Here is a 23,867-nt window from a genome sequence, read left to right as displayed (position 1 = left end):
CTTGTGATTTAGTCTTGTGTTTTCACTGAATCCCTCACCCGACTTGAGGCCACAAAAAAGGATAGTTATACTATTTCAGAATGTTGTGTATAACACTTCTGTTTTATGTACATGACTGTATAAGGAAGATGTTAATTATTTGTGCATGTCCAACTCTTTGAATTTGTATCCCCATTTCAGTTGCTTTGCACCTTCACACTTTTTGCAAATTGTTTGATTCAAAAAATCTAATGGCTTTTGCCTGCATGGGCTTCGGCTTGGCTGGTGGTTGACTTTTTGGGGGTACGGTTTGCCTGGTGTGGCTTGCTTGGTTATGGCTTGCCTGGGGTTTGACTTGCCTCTGGTTTTGACTTTCTTTGGGTGTGGCTTGCCTGCGGTAGCTTGGAGTTGCTTGGAGTGACTTGCTGTAATGGTTTGTCTTGCTTGGGCTATGGCTTTCATGGCTTAATGGGGACTGGCTTGCCTTAGGAATGACTTGCCTGCATGGGTATGACTTTCTTTGGGTATGGTTTGCCTGGGGTATTGCTTGGAGTTGCTTGGTGTATCGCTTGCTCGGGTAAGACTTGCTTTTGGTATGGCTTGCTTGTGGTATTGCCTGGGGTATTGCTTGCTCGGATATGGCTTGCCTGCATTGGGGGTATGTCTTATTATGGGAAGGCTTGTTTGTGTATGCCTAGGGCATGGCTTGCCTGGGACGGCTTTCTAAGACTTTGGCTTGCCTGTGTATGGCTTTCTTGGGGTTTGGCTTGCTAGGCTATTGCTTTCGTTGTGGGTATTGGCATGCCTTGGGTATGGGTTTCTTTGCTTGCTTGGGCTTTTGCTTGCCTAGGCTATGGCTTTCTTGGGGTTTGGCTTGCCTGGGGTGGCTCTCTTTGGGTTTGGCTTCACCGGGGTAAGGCTCTCTGTGTCGAGGCTTGCCTGAGGTATCGCTTTATTTGGGGTATGGCTTGCCTGCTGTGGTTTGGCCCTGCCATCGAAGAATATTAATTAGGTCGCTCTCATCCGTCGGCTAAGTATAGATTATTCTGCATTGCATGAGTCCATCAAAATGCATCTCTTCAAAAGCTTAGTCTCCCATAAGTCGCTTCCGCACCAACAGTACTTTCACTTCTCACATCTTGTTGGTAATTCCTTATGCTTCCTCATGATTTGCCTTTTCATTTGGTATGGAAATAAATGTGAGTTGAGTTGAATATTAAGTATCGGTGTGACTACGGTCTGATTCAATGCACTCGTGTGGAAGTGTAACCCGTGTATAGGTAATTCCTGAGCGAGTTCCTGCGGTGAATTATTGCACATTATGCCGAAGGATTACAGTATGGGTGAATAATGCTGCTGCTCACACCCAAACAGCCTCATGAAAATAGGCCAAGGTCTTGGTCCCTGGATATTCATGAATAAATAAATCCATACACAGACAAAACAGCCATGCAACCCGATGGAGTTTATTCTGTGTTGTTTCGCATTGCATGAAATAATTGGTCTCTACATTATGTTGAGGGAATCGATCCTTGCACACGGACATTATTATTAATCATCGTCCTCGTATAACAGTCATGATAAGTCTGTATTGTGTTAAAGGCAGTGGACACAATTGGTAATTACTCAAAATAATTATTAGCATAAAACTTTTCTTGGTGACGAGTAATGGGTAGAGGTTAATGATATAAAACATTGTGAGAAACGGCTCCCTCTAAAGTGACATGGTTTTCGAGAAAGAAGTAATTTTCCACGAATTTGATTTCGAGACCTCAGATTTAGAACTTGAGGTCTCGAAATCAACCATCTAAACGCATACAACTTCATGTGACAAGGGTGTTTTTTTCTTTATCATTATTATCTCGGAAGTTCGATTACCGATTGAGCTCAAATTTTCACAGGTTTATTATGTTATGCATGTGTTGAGATACACCAACTGTGAAGGCTAGTCTTTGACAATTACCAATAGTGTCCACTGCCTTTAAAGGCAGAGTGGACACTAATGGTATAAATTACTCAAAGTAATTGTTAACATAAAAACTTACTTGGTAACGAGCAATGGAGAGCTGTTGATAGTATAACACATGGTGAGAAACGGCTCCCTCTGATGAAGTGACGTGGTTTTCGAGAAAGAAGTACTTTTCCACGAATTTGATTTCGAGACCTCAGAATTAGATTTTGAAGTCTCGAAATCGAGCATCTGAAAGTAAAGCACACAACTTCGTGTGACAAGGGTGTGACCGGCAAATACTTTTTTTTAATAATCATGTCAATAAGTCACTGATCTTATGCAATTTATATTCTTATCTCATGGCCTGGATACAAAGGCAATCGGAAAAGCCTGTCTCAGTGTGATTTATTCTACTCAACGCTGATCAATACGGGTACGTTATTTTGTATTATGTATAGTATTCTTTGTCTTTGCTCCGCGTCCGCATTAAAAAATAATGGTTAACTTACCGATATTAACTCCAAAAATGCGAACCACCGGTAACTTACCTGTGGTAAATTATTGCCATACACGTAAACTTAACATGGACAAGAAGTCCAATACGAACGCACCATTAAAGCATGATAACATCCTGATTAAAATAATGGTGTGCATAATGTATAGACCCAGCTCCTTTACCGCAATCAAAGGCAACCATTTTGAAATGGCACACGTAGGCTTAATACTCGCCACGAGTTTCAGCCAATGGTAGGTTAGACCGGTCCCCTGTATTTATCTGAAAGGATGTGACATGAACGCGCTAACAGGCCCAAATGCTATCTGGGATGCGTTTTCGCGGTCTTAACCAATAACTGTTTTAGTTGAATTGGCCATTGGTTAATCACATGGCTGGAATAGTGTTTGGTCAGGCCGTACAGCCACAAAAACGCACAAGTAAACTTGCAGTGACGTATCTTTCAAATTTCTGCGTTATAATAATGGGTCTGCTTCGAGGGTGACGTAGTTTGTTAACCACAAGTTGTTATGCGTTGTTGCGGTTTTTATTATAACAAGTCTATTATGATGTCATGTAAACTTATTATTCACAATTTAATCGTCATGTAGACAAATAATGTAGATTAGCTTTTTACCGTTTCCGTAAAAATTGCTTAATTATTTTTCGTATAGTCTTAGACAATATTTTTAGTATTAATGTGAACCGCCTCGTCTTCCACAGTTATCAGGTGATTGTGGTTTAATTTTGTAAAATATTGAGAAAAAATGTATTTCAACAAGATTAACATAATAAATCTTGTTAACGAATCAAGAATGTCTTGTTTGGTTAAAGTTGGGTTAAATTTCTTAATTTTTCAACCATTATTGTAGATTTGCCAAAACATGGACGAGCGTGTTTCCATCAGCCACCTCCAAATACAAACACACGTCAGTATGATAAGTACGTTGCAGTTATGGGATTACCGATACTGCCATAGGTATTCTTTTCTAATATTTCTTAAGAAATCCTCTGACTACTAGAACAAAGAAACCCGTGGTATCGTTGTTCTATTGTATAGCCCTACTTTTCCCTTGCACTCGCAGTTTCCCGACTTTGCACAACAGTTCTCCATGTGGAGATCTTTCATTTTCCCTTTTTTCCCCAAGGTTTGTCCTTGGTCTTCACAAGGTGCCGAAGAATAATAAGCACATCGCAATGTGGCACTATAGGCTTGACAAAACGGCTCAAAATAGGCCGATGAGGTAGAATTAGGTAGAATTATATTTCTACCTCCATGGATCAACTCACGACAAAAGTATACAACGGCATTGAAACATAAATCTCATTAAAGCCATTGGACACTTTCGGAACAGAAACAAAAATTAAAGTTCACAGATTTACAAATAACTTACAGGCAATGAGAGGGTAATGGTGAAATCCCCGCCTTTGCAGTTTACAGAGAGACAATGAACACTTGAGGGCGGGCTTTAATGTAACCTGCTGCGTGCACATGGCATGCATGATATGAACAACAACATCAGCTGTTCAAAGCTATTTTGGTTGGTAAGTAATTTTGTGTTTTTGTCTCGAAATTATTTTTTGACGACTGTTCAAGCAATATTTGATTAACATTTCAAGAGTTGAAACAATGCAGGTTGTCATTATTTCACGACAAAACAAACGGGGTCTAGGCTACTCCGAGTCCTAGAACTATTTCGGTTTCGTCCGGCCGGTTATCGTCTCCCGTTAATTACGGGAGATGATAGCCGGACGAAACCGAAATAGTGTTTTTGTCTCGAAATTAACTTTTTGACGACTGTTCAAGCAATATTTGATTAACATTTTAAGAGTTGAAACAATGCAGGTTGTCATTATTTCACGACAAAACAAACGGGGTCTAGGCTACTCCGAGTCCTAGAACTATTTCGGTTTCGTCCGGCTATCGTCCTTACTATCGTCTCCCGTTACGGGAGATGATAGCCGGACGAAACCGAAATAGTGTTTTTGTCTCGAAATTAATTTTTTGACGACTGTTCAAGCAATATTTGATTAACATTTCAAGAGTTGAAACAATGCAGGTTGTCATTATTTCACGACAAAACAAACGGGGTCTAGGCTACTCCGAGTCCTAGAACTATTTCGGTTTCGTCCGGCCGGCTATCGTCTCCCGTTACGGGAGACGATAGCCAGACGAAACCGAAATAGTTCTAGGGGTAGGTCTAGGCCTACTCTCTCATGTAGCCAGCCCCATACATAAACTTGTTTTATAAACTTTTGAATACACCAGGGCCCAATTTCATAGAGCTGCTAAGCACAAAAATTTGATTAGCATGAAATTTCTTCCTTGAAAAAAAACATGATACCCAACAAAATTTCCATTTGATGCGCGTAAAAAATTATTGCCTGTGCTGATATTCAGCTGTTGTTTGCTTATCCTGAAAATCACGTGGAAATTTTGTTAGAAATCCTGTTTTCATGAAGGCCAAAATTCCATGCTAAGCAAATTTTTGTGCTTAGCAGCTCTATGAAATTGGGCCCTGTCTGTCATGCCTGTTTAATTGGTCCAATAATCCACTCCGTATGGCCGGCTCCAGCTCATGACCATCAGCACCATTGATGTCATTTCTCTGCTTTTTTGTCTGTAGCGATCTGCATCATGAAACTTACCGATCTAATGCTACTGAAGTTGTAGACGGCCCTACGCCGGGATCACACTTTTGGGTAAAAATCAAATCATTTTTAACTGAGTGTGATATTTTCAAAAAATCTCAACGATCTTGACAGCTTGCCATTATTTTTCGACTGCGCACACATTCTCATAGTTAGTCGGGCTCCCTTAACCACTTAACAATAACGATAAATCAATCGCTACAATTGAAGAAACCCGACTTTAAGTTATATGAGATTCAGAACATCTGATGTGTGCGCGCTTGGAAAACGTGCAAGTTGTCAAGATCGTTGTTTCGATAATGTAGCCCTCCTTCTGACGGCCGGACGGTTAGGCATTGTGTGGCTTGCCAACCAGGCTACATCTTACATGTGCGTGTGTTTATGGCTGATTGCTAATAAGGCATGCGGCACACAGCGCTGTACGCTCTTTTGGCTACACAGAGCCGAAGTTCCGCCCACCCAGGTTCAAATTCTCAACTGTGGATATTTGTGACCGTTTCGCTCCAGGCTCTTATAAGTTTTAGTCCCTTTTCTTCAAAATATTTCCTCAATGGTGTTTTGAGTGTCATGAAAAGATTCATTGGACATTGAGAATCAAGTTAGTGTTCTTAGAATTGGTGTCATGATTTTCGGAAGTGGTAAAAATGGGCCAAATCTGGTGACTAGGTGTCAAAATTGTATAGTACCATTTTGCCCTGTTGGTGTTGAATCAATCTTGTAACCCTCCAGCCTTATGTTATCGCACCTTTGCTCGTTCTAGAAGCGTGCACACGGACGTTCTCATGGATAATCTTCCGCACGTCGCCACCAATTTATCCGCCGTTAATTAACTCCAAAACCACAGAATTTTTTTCTTACCTGAGAAGAAGGGTTACCGCATATATACATACAGAAAAAAGAAAAAAGAAAAAAAAAGGCCTGAAGTTGGTGGCGAGGTCGTAAATTTGTCCGTTCTCATAATTAGTCAGGTTCCTTCAATTGAAGCAATTGCACTCACTGATGATCCACGGTAAGTAACTCGGAGAGAAACTCCAGTGGCAGTACCTGGTGCACTTTGTAATCGTGGCTTTTATGCCATCTAATTATAATTTGATATAGAAATTAAGATCTTTTTCTGAAACACTCAAATGTTTCTTGTGAATTTATGTCACTAAAATGTTAAATTCCACATCATTCTCACTCTCAGTCGGCAGGAAAGATGTCTTTAGTATGAAGCCAGGTGTTAAAACGGATTCTCTTTAACCAAGACTCTCTCCAGAATGGACCAGAAGGAAGATTGGACTTTGGAAGATCATTTTAAGAACCTGGTAACAGAAGCACGGGGTAAGGGTATTTGATGAAGTAATGAATTAACATAGCATGTCGTGGCTCTGGTGGTGTTTCAGTTCAGCAGATTGTAGGTTTGAATCCTGATGCAGTGACACTTATGTTCTTTAAAAGCAATACAACAATATTACTGCGTTCTAAGGATGGGACATAAAACATCGTTGGTTGTGTGTGTAATGTAATGCACATAAAAGAACCCAGAGCAGTAATACCTGAAAGAGAAGGAGTTCACCCAGGTGTTCCTGGGTTGATTGGGTGCATGTTGCCCCACAGCACCTTGTAACTAGGATTTTTCTTTCTTTCAGGGAAGTTTGTGGAATGGTCTAATTGTGTGTGCCTCATGACCAGGGTAACAATGTTGTAAAACGCCTTGATCAAGCTACTAGAATATTTGCGCTGTCTAAAAACCAAGTTTCCTTATTATTATATTATATGTTTAGTTGGGATGTCGTAGGTGGAGGCGGATCTGCAATTTAAAATTGATGCTCCTGACCTAAGTTAAAGGCAGTGGACACTTTTGGTAATTAGGCCTACTCAAAATAATTATAAGCATAGAAACTTACTTGGTACCCCACGAGCAAAGGAGAGCTGTTGATAATATAAAACATTGTGAGAAACGGCTCCCTCTGAAGTAACGTAGTTTTTGAGAAATAAGTAATTTTCCACGAATTTAATTTCAAGACCTCAGAATTAGATTTTGAGGTCCCTAAATCAAGCATCTGAAAGCACACAACTTCGTGTGACAAGGGTGTTTTTTCTTTTTCCGTATTATCTCGCAACTTCAACAACCAATTGAGTTCAAATTTTCAGGGGTTTGTTATTTTATGCATACGCTGTGATACACCAAGTGAGAAGACTGATCTTTGACCTTTACCAATAGTGTCCGGTTCATCTGACAACAACAAACTGATTTTTTTCACAGATCTATATTTATCAGATGAAGTTCCTTGCGTTGATGGTCCGCCAACTCCCTTGGAGTTTCATCGTGACTGGGTGTGTCCTAACAGACCAGTCATCTTCAGGAGGTGTATCGACCATTGGCCAGCTCTCTCTAAATGGACTCCTGCATATCTCAGGTATTATATTTAATGTACCATTATGTTTGGTTTGCGGTACCATGGTGTTCAAATGCCTTCCATGTTTTTGCATAAGTGTCACTGGTTCCCCTCTGCCCTTTACAATTATTAACATAGATCAGGCTATCAGGACCAGTGAAGAAACCATGGTCATGAGGCTGGTTCCAAATGTTCGACCACAGTAGTAAACCAATGGTCGACCACTGACCAGTCGGAGTCTGGGTTTGAGTCAAACCAGTCAACAATGGTGCACACTCAAATTTTCTCCAAGTTTCTGCAACTTGTATTTTCAATTTTGTAATGGGACTATCAACAGTTTCTGTTTGTATTAGGGATTTGTGATACATACAAAGCTGGTTGCTCAACATAGCAGACTGAGCACACGCTCAATGCAGCAATCCAACTTGCCACAACTTGTTTTTCATTTTGCAATGGGATGTTAAAGTAATTTGGGTTAAAAAAGACAAAGTGACTAGAGCAAGATTTGAACCAACTGTCGCTTAGTTAACATGCCTTCGCTTTACTAACGGATCTATCTTGCCTTCTTTGGCAGTCTCCCTATTTCGTAAATATCTTTCGTCGAGGGTGCCAGTCAGAAGTATTCTCAGCATTCAGGCTTTTGAGATCAATGGATCGGATTATTCCACCATTGATAAAGTTTTGATTTTTTTTCTTGTCTATCTCTCCAGAGACAAAATAGGTGATCAGGCAGTTACAGTAGCAGTCACTCCCAATGGTATGGCTGACGCAGTCTATAAAGACAAGTTCGTCATGCCAGAAGAGAGACAGATGAAATTCTCTTCCTTCCTTGACATCTTGGAGAAGAAGGAGAACAAACAGACACAGACCGTGGTTCCACTCCAAGAGGAGGGGGTGTTCTACGTCCAGAAACAGAACTCTAATCTCTTGTCAGAGTTCAGAGACATTATTGATGATGTCGAGACTGAGTTGGTTTGGGCTTCGACAGCTCTTGGTATGATAATAGTATAGGTTTTCTTGTTTCATTTTAGTGAATGAGTTGCCAATTTAACCACCAAGCTATTCTATTTCGCGCGAAATCGAACGCTACTGATAAGGGTCATTCGATTTCATTTCATGATTAGTCAAATGTAATGTTGTGTCATTCGATTTAACAAAATAATTATTCAATTTAACAATTCATCAAAGCAGCATTGAAATTTGCAGACGCTTCTTGAGGCGTCTGTGTCACTAAAAAGAATGACGATACGCTAAATTGAACACAGTGCAAAAGGAATTTGAAACTGGGTCATTTAATTCATTCCTTAAACAATCAGCCTGTGCAACAATTATGCGCTACTAAGCTAACTCAATCACAAGAACCATCTCTGCCCTCACAGGTACCCATTTACCCCTGGGTGGAGAGAAGCAATTATGATAAGGTGTCTTGCTGAGGGACACAAATTCAAACTTACACTCTGTTGAACAGAAACACCAGAGCTTGAGTTTAGTGCTCTTATCCGACGGCCATGACATCCCATCATAATAGGATATATTATCCGTGGAGTAACTCACACAGGCTTATGACTTTTCAAGATGATAGAAGGATCTGTATAGTTTGGGAATGACTCTGAAAATTAATGGCAATAAAAACTTACTTGGTTAGAAGTACAGCAGATTTTTATAGTTTAATGCATTTTGAAAGCATTTTCACTTCGAAGAAACAAAGTAACCAAAAGGTTTGAACTTTGACTTTTTTTCCAGGAAAACAGCCTGATGCCGTCAACTTTTGGATGGGAGAAGAAAAAGCTGTCACTTCCAGTGAGTATATATTTAAACTGTTTTTGTGTACATTAAGAGGGGGAAAAAAGAGGGAATCAGAGTGTGTGAACAAAGAAATATTACCAGAACAGAATTTTAACCTGTGACTTTCGACTTTACATGTAGGTGCACTCCTAACTGAGCTAGCTTATCCTATGTTGGCATTAAATTTGTGGCAATGTACCTCTCTGGGTAGCACTGTTCAGAAGTCAATACATAGAGTAAAAATAACAACGCAAAATAAATACCACAAGTATGTACAATAAAGACTATGGGCGTTTTTCCCCCCTGATTCTCCGGGCAGAGAAACCACTCTGTCTAGTTACAATGTAACACTGGGTACCACTGGGTACCTCTTGTGGCACCACTGGGTACCACTTATAGGGAGCGTCCTCAAAGGTAGAAACGGTTGGAAAGTTTCGCCGGGAATACGACAGCGATCCAGTGGGCATACGGCAACGATCCTGTGTAAACATGCAAACGGTCAATTGGAACTATGCAGTGTGCTCAGCGGTACATTCCGCTGGGAATATGCGGGCATACTCTGTTGTAGGAACGTTCCTGTAGATCGTTCTGTCAAGCACGCAGCAGGTAACCCAATCGCAAATCAGCATGAGGTCGAGGAAGAGCAGTTAATTAAAGCCTTTTAATTTATAAATAACACAGAATGAGATCACTGAAAATGACATTTTATATTTCCAAACTGTTAAATTGGTAGGCTACATGTATGTATTAATTATTATTAAAAATGTGGAAATATAGCTGTTCCGACTTGTGAGACGCTCCCTTATGGCTACCACTTATGGCTACCGCTTATGGCTACCACTTATGGCTACCACTTATGGCCACCACTTATGGCCACCACTTATGGCCACCACTTATGGCTACCACTTATGGCTACCACTTATGGCTACCACTTATGGCTACCACTTATGGCTACCACTTATGGCTACCACTTATGGCTACCACTGGGTACCCCTTAAATATTTGTAGCTCTGTGTAGCACTTGAATATCTGTAGCACTAAGCACTGTGTACTACTGGGCATCATTAGGTAGGAATGTATTTTAACCATCAATGTTGTTAACATCTATTAAATCGTATGCAGTACCCGCTGCTAAAACATAGGATTCGAACTGCCTCTAGCTACCGGGCAATCTCGGTGGTCTAGTTGGTAAAATGCCTGTGATTTTTTTTCACAGGACTCGGGAAAGTACTGAGTATACAGTGCTACACACATCGGTGTTTATGGATAAAAAACCAAAATTAATATTCTTTGTCCCCGATGCAAATTTAACATCTATTAAATGTTGTTTGTGTTTCCACAGTGCATAAGGATCACTATGAGAATCTGTACTGTGTTATTTCTGGACAGAAACACTTTATTCTCCATCCACCCACTGATCTGCCGTACATACCATATGGTAAGTATTCCATACTCTTTTTCTAGTTCACTGTCTGTCCCAAAAACTATTTCAGATGATGAAGGCATTATAGACAAAGGTATCACAGTAATTTGAACAACAAAGTAAGTTTCTAAAAAAACTACACTAAAACAGCACAATAAGACAATGAGTAAATGAGCTTTATAATGAGTTTAATTGGTTAAACCAACCAGCATGGTGAATGAGACATGGTAAACTATTCCAGAGATGCCAAAACACATCAGCAACTGACTAAAATTTAGTATGAAGTTTCCTTGCATACATTCTAGAAGACCCAGTGCTGTTTAGTTAGTAAACATGTGGGTACACCCATGTGTGTTATCTTTTTTGGAGGAGTGTTGCTTCTGAAAAGATTCACTGAGTACTGAAACCAATGTGTGTTACTAAAACGGTGTTGGAGTTTGATGGATTGAGTACTGTTTCTACGAGAGAACTGTTGCAGTTTGATTCACTCATTACTGAAGCCAATAGTGGTTTCTATAATGGTGTTGGAGTTTGATGGATTGAGTACTGTTTCCACTGTAAGAGAATTGTTGCAGCTTGATTCACTGTGTACTGAAGCCAATAGTGGGTTACTATAATGGTGTTGGAGTTTGATGGATTGAGTACTGTTTTCACTGTAAGAGAATTGTTGCAGTTTGATTCACTGAGTACTGAAGCCAATAGTGGGTTACTAAAATGGTGTTGGAGTTTGATGGATTGGAACTGTTTCCATAAGAGAACTGTTGCAGTTTGATTCACTGAGTACTGAAGCCAATAGTGGGTTACTAAAATGGTGTTGGAGTTTGATGGATTGGGTACTGTTTCCATAAGAGAACTGTTGCAGTTTGATTCACTGAGTACTGAAGCCAATAGTGGGTTACTATAATGGTGTTGGAATTTGATGGATTGGGTACTGTTTCCATAAGAGAACTGTTGTAGTTTGATTCACTGAGTACTGAAGCCAATAGTTGGTTACTAAAATGGTGTTGGAGTTTGATGGATTGGGTACTGTTTCCATAAGAGAACTGTTGCAGTTTGATTCACTGAGTACTGAAGCCAATAGTGGGTTACTATAATGGTGTTGGAGTTTGATGGATTGGGTACTGTTTCCATAAGAGAACTGTTGCAGTTTGATTCACTGAGTACTGAAGCCAATAGTGGGTTACTATAATGGTGTTGGAGTTTGATGGATTGAGTACTGTTTCCACAAGAGAACTGATTTACTGCTTTCAAGGCTGTTGTGTAGAAACTACTTTTAAGTTGTGCTTTTTAAGGTGCTTAGGTGTTCAAATCTGCTCATCTTGATACACCTTGATATTGTCTTAATTACAATGGACCAACTTGGTTTGGCCTTCTTTGTTGATGACATCTACATACCATGGATATAAATACTTTTCTTAGCTGCTCATACTTGGATCCATAAAAGACTGGGTTGATGGCAGAATTCACCAATAGCAGAAGTGCATAGACGTCCCATATGGCCATTTTAATATTGAAAGGGTTTAAAGGTAGAAACACCGTAATGGAATACCAGATGGCTCCAGGCAAGACAAGTATAAGGAAAGCTGTGGTGATGATGGCAAGAGTGCTGGTGACTTTCTTGTGAGCTTGGTGCAGTACTTGAGCTGGGCCCTGGATTCCTTGCTCTTCTAGGTTTCTGACTCCTTGTTTCAGGTTGATGAGGATTCTGATGTACATCCAAATTGTAGCTGCAAATGGTAGCAGATACAACAGCATTACTGCAATGCCAAAGACTATTGTCTTTTGTTGCTTTTTAGTCATGCAGTTTTCTGCTTTATATTGTTCTATAATGAAGATTGTTCGTGGCATATGGACCATCACTGGAATCAGCCAAACGACAAGTAACAACAGCGTGATCTTTCTTCTTGTGAAGTAGGTTGTGTAATGCAAAGGTCGACTGATTCCAATAAATCGTTCATAATTGGCCAACGTTAGACTTAGAATCGAAACACCATTGATGCAGTTGGTAAAAGTGACGTATACCCAAGTTATGCTTATTTGATGAAGCCTGTCTGTTGTACACAGGTTGCTGTTAGAATTTGATGAACTGTTTCCATGATGATATGCATGCTGTAAAGAAATATATGGCTGCGGAACATTTAATGCAGCCACCAATGCGTCTGCAACAGCGAGGTTGAGTATCATCAAATTGGTCACATTATGAAGTTTCTTTGTGTAGATTATAGTCACACATACAAGAACATTTCCAAGAAATCCAACACTTCCAACAATTGGCATCAAGACTTGTAAAACTGCGGACAAGTTTGTAACTTCATCCATACTGCCCATTTAGTCACTTTATGTGCAACAGTGTGACAGTGGTTTGTAGCTGTTCTTTTGGGTAGAGCAGACCTGTGTGTGGCTCCAGTACACCATAGTACAACAAATGTACTCAGATCTAGGATCATAAAAACTAGAAAATAACACAGTCAGTAATAACATCTAAAGTAATAATTAAGAGCGACACTCCAGGAAAGATGGACCATCAGCAGATATTGCTTTTCCTCTGCTTGTTTTTTTGTCAAACAAATAATATAAAGTAATCACAAAGCACAACATCTTTACCTAACTGTACAGTAATTAAATTTTTCGAAAGCCGTTTGTGTCATCTGAAACTAGCTTTGTGCAATTTCAAATTTTTAACTTGACTCCCAATACAAACAATCCTGTATGTGTTGCTCAAAATGTTGCTCATTTTGTGCTCATCACACATTTTTATTAAATTCTATAATGGGCTAACAAAAATGTGTGCGGGGTATTCTTCAAACGTACAGCTGATTAGCCGGGCGTGCAAGCCAAGAAAAAAAGTTAGCGCAAGGCCTGATTTGGGATGTGTTTACATAACAACAAAATTGGTCATTTAGCTTGATGAATGAGCAGTGTATCTGCTTCGGAAAGTCTGCTGCCCTTGTGATTGGTGTATGATCCAATAAATTCTCTGTTTGAAAGAGAAAGTACATGCAGATAACAGGTGTGAGTTTTCAGATGAGAAGGGAGTTTCATTCTAACCTCTTTCTTAACAGACACTGGACATCTTTGGTAATATTGTCAAAGACCAGTTTTCTCACTTGGTGTATCTCAACATACAGTGTATGCACAAAATATCAAACCTGTGAAAATTTGAACTCAATTGGTCATTAAAGTTGCGAGATAATAATGGAAGAAAAAACACCCTTGTCACACAAAGTTGTGTGCTTTCAGATGCTTGATTTGTATGAGACCTCAAAATCAAATTCTGAGGTCTCAAAATCAATTTCAAATATTTTATTGGAAAGTTACTTCTTCCTCTTGTTACCAAGTAAGTTTTTATGCTACAGTGATTACCAATAGTCTCCAGTGCCCTGTTTACTGGAGCTTTCACAAAATGCCTATAGACATTTATCGCGTTGTGACCTTCTTGATTTTACTCCATTCCAACTCAATGTAACCAAACTGAGGCTGGACAAAATAATAGTCTGGTGCCATGTGTGCGCAATGAATGTTAGCATTCATTACTGTTATTGGAAACGGTGAACATGACCAAGATGGTGACAGCTTAATAAAGGTCTATATTCTTACAACAGGTACCTATCCAGCAGCTCGCTACAAAGTAACAAACGGAGAGGACTTTGATGTCATGGATGAGCCTGATGTCGGTGAAGTCCCCTGGATTCCCATAGATCCTGTTCTTCCCAACTTGGAACGGTGGCCCAAGTATGGTAACTCCAAGCCAGTTCATTGCACAGTCCATGCTGGCGACGTACTCTATCTCCCATCACTTTGGTTCCATCACGTCAGACAAGAACATGCCACTATAGCAGGTATTTTGCACAAGGGGTGGAGTTCACAGAGAGTTTAGACTGGTCTTATCTCGAGATAGGACGAGTTACTTGTCCTAACTTAGGACTAGCCTTAAGTTTTTGTTGAATAACTCCTAAAGAGTCCTGGGACTAGTCCTAAGTGAGGACTATCTTTGTGAAATCGACTCCTGGGCCCATTTTGTCTTGCTGTATAATAATAATATAAGGCTTTTTTCCCTTTCTGTCCAGTCTCTGGACATATTCAATCACAGGCGAAAAACATCAAATTATGTCACATTTCAAATTTCTTTGGAGTTTTTAAATCATTCCTGTATTTGATAAGTTCAAATGGAGTTAAATTTTACCTCTTTACTTATGAAACATTCCTGTGTGGAATGTATACAGACCAATTTTATTGTTGTCAACCAATTAAGTAATATTTCAAATGTTGCTATCATTTTGCACCATTTTGTGCCTGCTCTGCATTATTGAGAAAATGAGTGCATCACAAAAAGACCCTCTTTTAAAAAGAAATGATTTTTGATGCCAACTTTCAAAAAGAGCACTATCTCAGCTTGCAAGCATTATACAGAACTTACAATGAAACTTGGAAGGGTTTTGAAATTACAGTACTTCAGAAAGTAATATTAAGGGAAGCTATCCATCAGCATATTATCTTTAAGCCGTGTAAGTTTAATGTAAACCTGTGGATTTTTTTAAAAGTATCTTACAAAAAGTACTCCAACCTTTGTAAACGTTTCATTTTGCAGTGAATTTCTGGTATGATATGGAGTATGACATCAAATACAACTACTTCAAGTTCCTTGAGGGCCTGGTCAAGTCCAACCAATCAGCATCAGTCAGGTGACATGAGTGAGGTGACAAGAGTCAGGTGGTGTCAATCAGGTGACATCATCAGTCAGGTGACATTTTTTAAACTTCTGTTTTCTGCATTTTCATTTTTACTATCTCGTTGCATCATCATCACCATCATCATCATCATTATCATCATCATCCTTTGACCTTGGACGGAATAGAGTAGCCTGAACATCTGACATCACATTTCGAGGCTGGTGAATAGCGCCAGAGAGTTGCCTCCAGACCGGAGTTTACTTTCACCTTTGACCTACCCTCATTTCACATAGAGATACGCAGCTAAATTCTATTGCGGACGTGACAGCAGTGACTGTTTGGGCATCGTACATCACTGCACGTTTATGCTGATAGGATTGTATCCAATGGAATCACTGGATCTAGCGGCAGGGACCTGTCTTTATCCTTGCTGATAAAGACATAGGCCCAGTCTAGGAATAGAGCAGCTTTGATGAAAAAGTACCAGGTTACTTTATCCCTAATGAGTTGTTGGGTCTCGTTTTGATTGAGAAGATCAGGTGCGGTATGGGTTGATCAGCTGTACGCAAACAGTGACCAGCAAATCTTGTTACACCTTGGCGTATTTAACCATTCCTCGGCTCAATGCTATAAGGTTGTTAGTTGCAACTTCATTCTCGTAGTAATCAAAAGATCCTTCAGTGAAAAATGTGCAAAAGTTAAAAAAAAAACAATAAAATTCTACAAGTGAAAACTATTCTTAGAAACTGAGTATTGATGCCACTTTTGATCAATAAATTCCATAAACCAGCAGCAGCAGCTCCAAAACAGCTCCAGAGCCAACAACTTAGAATTGTGACCTACTTTATTTAAACTTCCATATTATCTAAAGAGTAGGAGAGCTTTTACAAACTTGCTGGTCTATTCTAAATTGAGATGCGTTCAGGTGTTCTTAAAAAAATAACTGCTTCAAGAACCCCCCCCCCAAAAAAAAAAAAAAAGAAATAAAATAGTACAACAATATTACATCTTACATTTATAAAGATATAAATATAGAAAGGCCGAGTTGGTGTCAACTACATTTTATTTGTGCATCAACAAATGTTTTAGCCACATTAACTTATATGATATCCTGTCGAATGCAATAATGTTAACAAAAAGTACTGCCTCCTTTTCTCAACCAATGTTTTAGCCACCATTACTACGTGATATTTTCCTTTGTAAATGATATCACTTCACATGTTTCCTTCCCAATCATATACTGTTAATAAAAAGTACTGCCTTCTCTTTTATAGAAAATCTTTAGTATACTTTAAAATATTTGGAGACTTAGTCCTGCCTAGAAATATATATTTACGTGTATGGCCAACCTTATTTATGTTGAATGTCGTCATACTCATAGTGTGTTTACCCATTAAGTAACAGCAACAAATCATGATGAGACCCTACTGGTAAGGTCAAACAGCGGGCAATCTTGATAGTGTTTGAATACCCTGTGCATATACGTGCATATACGCCTCTCTAAATACTTATGCATGACGTCATAATTCTTACCCAAAATGAGGCTATGGGCGCACGTTCTCCATCACTTGCAGTGGCTGCGCCCATCGCCTCGTTTTGAATTAGCATTGTGACGTACCTCATGCATAAATATTAAGAGAGGCGTATAGCACACGTGTTAGAATGTTCCCTTCCCAATCATATACTGTTAATACAAAGTACTGCCTTATTTTTTTTCAATAAAAAGTGTTGTGTACTGTGGACTTTAGTCCTGATACTGTTCAAACAAATCACACACAGCTGTTTTGCAGTGGAAACATACACATGTGCATATGGCCATGGAATCCTTCCTCAATGTTATGGCCAACCTTATTGATGTTGAGTGTTGTCACATCGGTGTATGGGTAAACAAACCAAAATTAATATTCTTTATCCCTGATGCAAATTTAACATCTATTATATCGTTGCGGTACCCGCTGCCAAAACATAGGATTCGAACTGCCTCTAGCTACCGGGCAACCTCGGTAGTCTAGTTGGTAAAAACACTGCTCTGTTGCAAGGGTCGTGGGTTCGAGTCCCACCCGAGTAACATGCCTGTGATATTTTTTTCACCGGACTCGGGGGAAAGTACTGAGTATGCAGTGCTAACACACATCGGTGTATGGGTAAACAAACCAAAATTAATATTCTTTATCCCCGATGCAAATTTAACATCTATTATAATGTTGTCCTACTTTAGTGTGCTTATACACCCATATAACAAATGTTACAATGTTCGCTTCCCAATCCTATATTGTTAATAAGAAGTACTGCATTCTCTTTAATATAGAAAGTGGATTGTATACTTTGAAATATTTTAGTCCTGGGAAGAAATATATATATTTACGTGTATGGCAACCTTATTTATGTTGAATGTCGTCATACTCATAGTGTGTTTACCCATTAAGTAACAACAACAAATCATGTATAGAGACCCTACTGGTAAGGTCAAACAGCGGGCAATCTTGATGGCACTTGATACAATCTTAGAATACCCCCATAATAGAAAATGTTAGAATTATATATTCCTAAATTGTTTATACAATGTACATATAAAGTATACTTTAAAATATTTGGAGTCTTTAGTCCTGCGTACAAATACGTAGAAATATATGCATTTACGTATGTAATGTTGAATGTTGTCGTTTGTCATAGTGTGTTTACCCATTAAGTAACAACAACAAGTCATGTGGAGCCCCTAGAAGGTTGGGTCAAACTGCGAACAATCTTGATAGCGATTGATACAATCTTAGAATATCCCCATATAGCAAAGCGTGTGACAGAGATCTGTAATCTGGCGTCTATATGTCCTATAAAGTATAGAGATGTGTTCAATCTAACCATCTCTGCAGACTGTGGCCTTATAAAATAAAACCATCACTCACGTCATGACGTCTTTGGGAAACGGCTCACCATCCCAATCCATTTCCTGATTATGTATTTAATCATTGTCAATGCCAGTGCCCCCCCCCCCCCCCCCCCCATCACAACATGACGATTATTAGCTTCATGCTAACACTTTACCCTAAACATTAACTCACCTGTCATGGCCTAAACTTGATAAATTCACCCCAAAGTCGAAAATGATTCATAGTGAATTAATGTTGTTGCTTGAACATTTCATTAGCCGCACTTGTTCTCACAAAAGAAAAGTAACACCTACACAGAATCGTAACTGCGCTGGTTAACCTTTTGAGATGTGAGAAAAGGGCCTTCACTAAAAAATGATTCTCATGTTGGCAAAATCTTCTTTTTTTTACTTAAGACAATAGAAATTGAGAGATTTCATGTAATAATTACATTTGAATATTCATTGTGTTTTACCCATATACACCGATGACGTGTGTTAGCACTGTATACTCGGTACTTACCCGAGTTGTGTGGAAAAAAAATCACAGGCATATTACTCAGGTGGGATTCAAACCCACGACCTTTGCAATTATAGAGTAGTGTCATACCAACTAGGCCACCTAGATTGCCCGGTGGAGGCAGTTCGGACCCTATGTTTTAGCAGCGGGTACTGCAAATTACAGTAGACTTTTATGTTTCTGCTTGTGTTAGGATTTTCACAATGTAATCTACTACATATTCCTGTTGTGATGAGTGTTATTCCAGACTTTATCTTGATTTTTGTCTGGAATATTTTCGGTAATGAAATTCAGTCTCATGGACATTGACTCCTAAAGATTATTTTGATGATGACGTAAGATTAATTGGTTCTAAACTCTTACATAAAAATACAATAACAATTTGCGGAAAAAATATCGTTAGTGATTAGGAATAATGTATCGATACTCAAGGTATTTATACAGGAAACAAATATCAACACAACACAGCGGCTGTTTTACATATGGTTATGTGTCTTAAAAATAAGAATATGGCAAAACATTACTTAAAATATACTTACAGTAAGAGTAAATATTTAACATTTTTAAAGACACTGTACACTATTGGTAATGGTCAAAGACCAGTCTTTTCACTTGGTGTATGTCAGCATATGCATAAATTAACAAACCGGTGGAAATTTGAGATCAATCGGTCGTCGAAGTTGCGAGATAATAATGAAAGAAGAAAACAAAAACCTTGTCACACGAAGTTGTGTGCTTTCTGATGCTTGATTTGATTTGGAGACCTCAAATATTAAATCTGAGATCTCGAAATCAAATTCCTCGTCACCAAGTAGGGTTTTATGATAATAACCATTTTGAGTAATTACCAATAGTGTCCACTGCCCTTAAGGAGTGAAGACCCATTGTGACAATAATGTTGGAAGCGCTTCGCAGACGCCCTTCGCAGACGCCCTTCTGGCTGTGATAAAGCGCTATATAAAAACTGGTTATTATTATGAACCATATAGTAGGTGCAAGGAGATTTGCTCAGAGTGATGACAATCTCTTTGATTCGTTTTTTTTGACATTGATTAATGCCTATATATTATCATTTCCATCCATTCCAAGTTGTCTAATTGTTGTCTTCCAACGTTGGATATCGAACCTATGACGTTCGGGAAACCCACCTGTGTCAATCACACTCATTGGACGTCATTGACCGCCATCTTTGACGTAAAACAATGGACAAGTAAACGCGTGTATACGCTTGTTTCATCAATTCAAAGATGGCGGCCATTACAACTCAAGGGGTCTATTAACCAACGTGTTTAGAATGGTGATTTTGTAACTAATGGCTGTGCAATTAGCGGGACCACCGCCGAACACACCTTGCCATTTGTAAGACTGAAAGTGCGACGTACGAGAACCGCACAAACACGGCTCTTTTTATATCACCGCTCCACCATCAGCTCGCCCCGTCCTGGGTCCCGAGTTCGCGGTAAGAGATTGATTCTTCAAAGTCTCAAAGTACAGTGTTTCTAAAGAGTGTTGTAAAAAGATGAAGTCACTTATCTCCAACTATGGCCAGGAGATAATGTGTGTACCTGATGGACAACATGCCAGAACTGTTTTGCTATTTAGTGTTGAACTCGTTAGTCATTCAATGTGTCAGGTTGTTCTTTAAGAGGGTAGAAGATGGAAACATACAGCACTTGGCCATAGATTTTGTCAAGTTGTGATTTTCGCGATGTCTTGTGTTTATTCTTATTTGTTTCTCCCTTTTCTTTCTTTCTTTCCTTCTTTCTGTCTTTCTTTAGATTTGTATTGATTATTACTAAGCCCTTGAGGGGATTTTTGTACAAACTTGACCGCAGAGTGATTCCCCAATAGATGAGTTTGTGAAAGTAAAACATATCTTTGCCTCGAGTTCTGTGTTGCCTTTGTTGCTGTATACACTGTGGCATTTATAAAACGTTGCCTTCGTATAATAGTAAAATAAGATTGATTCCATGCACCTTTTGGATGTGAATGCTGCACGCATTTTTGCAGTGTTTAAAAGATAATAATTTTAAAGTTGGGAGAAGGACTTATTGTTCAGCCAAAATCATTTGCTATATCATTTTACACCAATTGAATTGAAGGCAAATTGTTACCACGTTAGTTTTGAGAAATCCTTTTTACCGCAAACTTCGATCCATAACTCACAAGTATTAACTGAATTAATGTTCAAAGCCATTATACACTTTCGGTAAACAGTATTGTCCAAAGGCCCACACTTCGTGTATCACAACTTATATATAAAATAACAAACCTGTGAAAATTAGGGCTCAATCGGTCATCGGAGTCGGGAGAAAACAACGGGAAAACCCCGATAACGAGAACGATAAAAATGCACGCACTTGATTGGTTGAATGAGCGTGGGCGTATTCTGCGTGGAGCATTTCAACCAATCGAGGGCGTGCATTTTTATCGTGCTCGTTTTCGTTCTCGTTATCGGGGCCTGTGTGACCGGGCCTTTAGGACGAATTAAGTTCCGTATCCATAGACGTAAGGACGAGTTACTCGTCCTAACTCTACATTGGATTAATCATATAGCGTTGCGTGTAATCGGCTGCAGTGCATTTAACAACCAGGGCCCAATTTCATAGAGCTGCTAAGCACAAACAAATTGCTGAGCATGAAATTTCTTCCTTGATAAAAACAAGATTACCAACCAAATTTTAATTTGTTGCATATTGCTTACTTCTGGTATTCAGCTGTTGTTTGCTTATCCTGAAAACCACGAGAAAATTTGGTTGTTAATCCTGTGTTTATTAAGGGATACATTTTATGCTAAGCAAATTTTCGTGCTTAGCAGCTCTATGAAATTGGGCCCAGGCTATGCCAATCGATTCAAAGTGAGCACTTTAGGCTGAAATGTACAGGTCAAGTGTGGCCATCGAACAGTTAATAATAAATGACAGTGTGTTAAAAAAAAATACCGCCAAAATTAATAACGTGAGTGCCACCGTGCAAAGGAAGACGCCAAGCCGGTTGCGTAAGTAGTTTGCTATTTAGAGTGTGGGAAAGCAATTTGTAATATCGATGTATACTCTTGAGATATGATGGTATAAAATAATTTGTTTTTTTCCGTAACGTAGTTTTCGCGGTGTTGCGTCGCTCTGGAGAAATCCTGTACTCACTGTAGAGTCACAGTTAATTATCTCCGTTTGTTTTTTTGCGGCTCCTAATTAAAGATTTGATGGTGATACTGTTATGTTCTCAATAATAATATGGCAACTTATTCGTGATGTAAAAGGGGTAAAGGAAATTACTGATTTTTTACAATAGCCAAGGTGTCAAGTGCCTTTAACAACTGTGACCAATAGTATAACTGGGAATATCATCAGCAGGATAGAAGACCCTTTTCCTTGGTTTCCTTTCACCTTCAAACTTTCTTTAAAATGCGAAATTTCGTACACTGAGGACCTTGCAGAGTACAATGATATTGCATAGGAACTGTGTCTGAAACACAATATTATATAGTGTGTGTGGACAAGATAAGAAGAAGAAGAGGCCTCAAATGACCAATCATTCAAATATGATTGAAAACTGTATGTCCATCATCAACAACTGTTTAACATTTTGATATTCTAACGGCACTATCTCCACGCAAAGAGGGGAAGTTTAATTATATTTTCATTTTTTTCAGGGTGTTTCGTGTTCATACGATCTCAACCCTGATTGTGTGGTGGACTCCGTGCCACAGAACGGGGCAAACTCCCTTCTTGCAATTGGAATTACTTGCTTCCACCATGCTTCCACCAATGCAAACAAAAGCCTTCCCCAAGAAATACAATATCTGATCTGCGATTTGATGACGGATATTTTTTGGTTTCCCCTCTTTATTATCGCCGTATAGTTACCGAAAGAATGCAGCCCTCTGACAACAATATTGTTTACACACAAAAATAGTTGTTACGGTGCGCCGTTACGGTAATAAAGCACGCTTTAACGGTTACTGGGAAACCATGAGACTCAAACCATCTTGGAATTAAACTAGTGTTTATGAATAACTTCAGTGAGCTTGGTGACTTTTCTTGGTAAAGATCGTGATCTCTCGATAAATGCACGTTGTGACATCGACCTATATTTGTAACTAAAGGAGTGCAGTGTGTACATCTGTAGAAAAACAATGGGTGTTTCCTTCTTTATTCTCTTGCAACTTCGATGACCAATTGAGCCCAAATTGTCACCGGTTTTGTTAATGTGTGCATTATGTTGGGATACACATAGTGAGAAATACAGGGGCCAATGTCATAGAGCTGCTTAAGCAAAAAAAATCGCTTAAGCACGGAAAAAGCTCGCTTATTTTACACATGTTACTGGCCAAAATTTCATGCCATATACATTGCTTGTGACTGGTATTTAGATGTTGTTTACTTAGCATAACAATTGAGTGGAGTTTTGGCCGGTAAATTAATTTTACTAGGCAAGGATTTTTTTGCTTAAGCAAAATTTTGTGCTTAAGCAGCTCTATGAAATTGGGCCCAGGTATTTGACAGTAATTAACAAACGTGTCCAGTGCCTTTAACACCTTCATAAACATACAGCGTTTAAATTTAGTTTGATTTTTGATTTAACGGACTTTCCCAACAACATCAGTGTTGTATTCGTGCGTGGGCCGGGAGGGAGCTTATATAAACAAACGGGTGTGCCAAGAACATTCCATGAAGTCATGCTGAGATAGGAGAAAATAACATCATTGACAATGAAACCCATGCATGCCTTAACACTTTCAAAAGCACAAGTTCAATTATACAATACATCCTTATGGACTGAAGGGTGTAGAAATAACCCTGTTTCAACCCTATGAGTAGGTGGCAGCGGCCCCTGGGAAATAGTTGATTTGTATAGCCCCCACCTTGAAGTGGCTTTCAGGCCTTGTGTGTCTGGTGACTGACATAACAAACAAAGTGTGAACAAGAAATATTTCGGGAAATATAGGGACTTCCCCCTTTACGTCAGTGTCGTTATTGTAAGCCGTGGGAGACTAGCTTTTTGTACAATGTGCGTTCCCCACGTCATGCTGTGAGCCAAGACCAATGGAAGGAAGGTGGCTTATTTCACGAGGGAACACTGGACACTTATTGTATGTGTTTTGAGATGTTTTAAACTCAGATGCAGAACCATAAAACTATACTTCC

The 23,867-nt window shown here is 39.2% G+C and overlaps 1 protein-coding gene across 4 annotated transcripts; it reads left to right on the top strand.

The window, feature by feature from the left end:
- The first annotated feature begins 3,883 nt into the window (after nucleotides 1-3,883).
- LOC117295241 (bifunctional peptidase and (3S)-lysyl hydroxylase Jmjd7-like) lies at nucleotides 3,884-16,912 on the top strand. 4 transcript variants are annotated; one of them, XM_033777774.1, is made up of 9 exons: nucleotides 3,887-3,968; nucleotides 5,051-5,126; nucleotides 6,262-6,398; nucleotides 7,324-7,477; nucleotides 8,167-8,450; nucleotides 9,200-9,256; nucleotides 10,584-10,679; nucleotides 14,267-14,503; nucleotides 15,253-16,912. In XM_033777774.1, the coding sequence occupies exons 3-9, from the start codon at nucleotides 6,335-6,337 to the stop codon at nucleotides 15,348-15,350; spliced, it is 990 nt and encodes a 329-aa protein (XP_033633665.1). In that variant the 5' UTR covers nucleotides 3,887-3,968; nucleotides 5,051-5,126; nucleotides 6,262-6,334; the 3' UTR covers nucleotides 15,351-16,912. The 4 variants fall into 4 exon arrangements, with proteins under 4 accessions (XP_033633664.1, XP_033633665.1, XP_033633667.1 ...); XM_033777775.1 differs by having other exon boundaries at nucleotides 3,913-3,964; XM_033777773.1 differs by lacking the exon at nucleotides 5,051-5,126 and having other exon boundaries at nucleotides 3,884-3,968.
- The last annotated feature ends 6,955 nt before the right edge of the window (nucleotides 16,913-23,867 follow it).

Source organism: Asterias rubens, chromosome 10 (genome assembly GCF_902459465.1).
Source record: "Asterias rubens chromosome 10, eAstRub1.3, whole genome shotgun sequence".
Classification (NCBI taxonomy): Eukaryota; Metazoa; Echinodermata; class Asteroidea; order Forcipulatida; family Asteriidae; genus Asterias; species Asterias rubens.
Note: the sequence above shows the minus strand (reverse complement) of the source record. Positions and strands in the feature narration are given on the sequence as shown.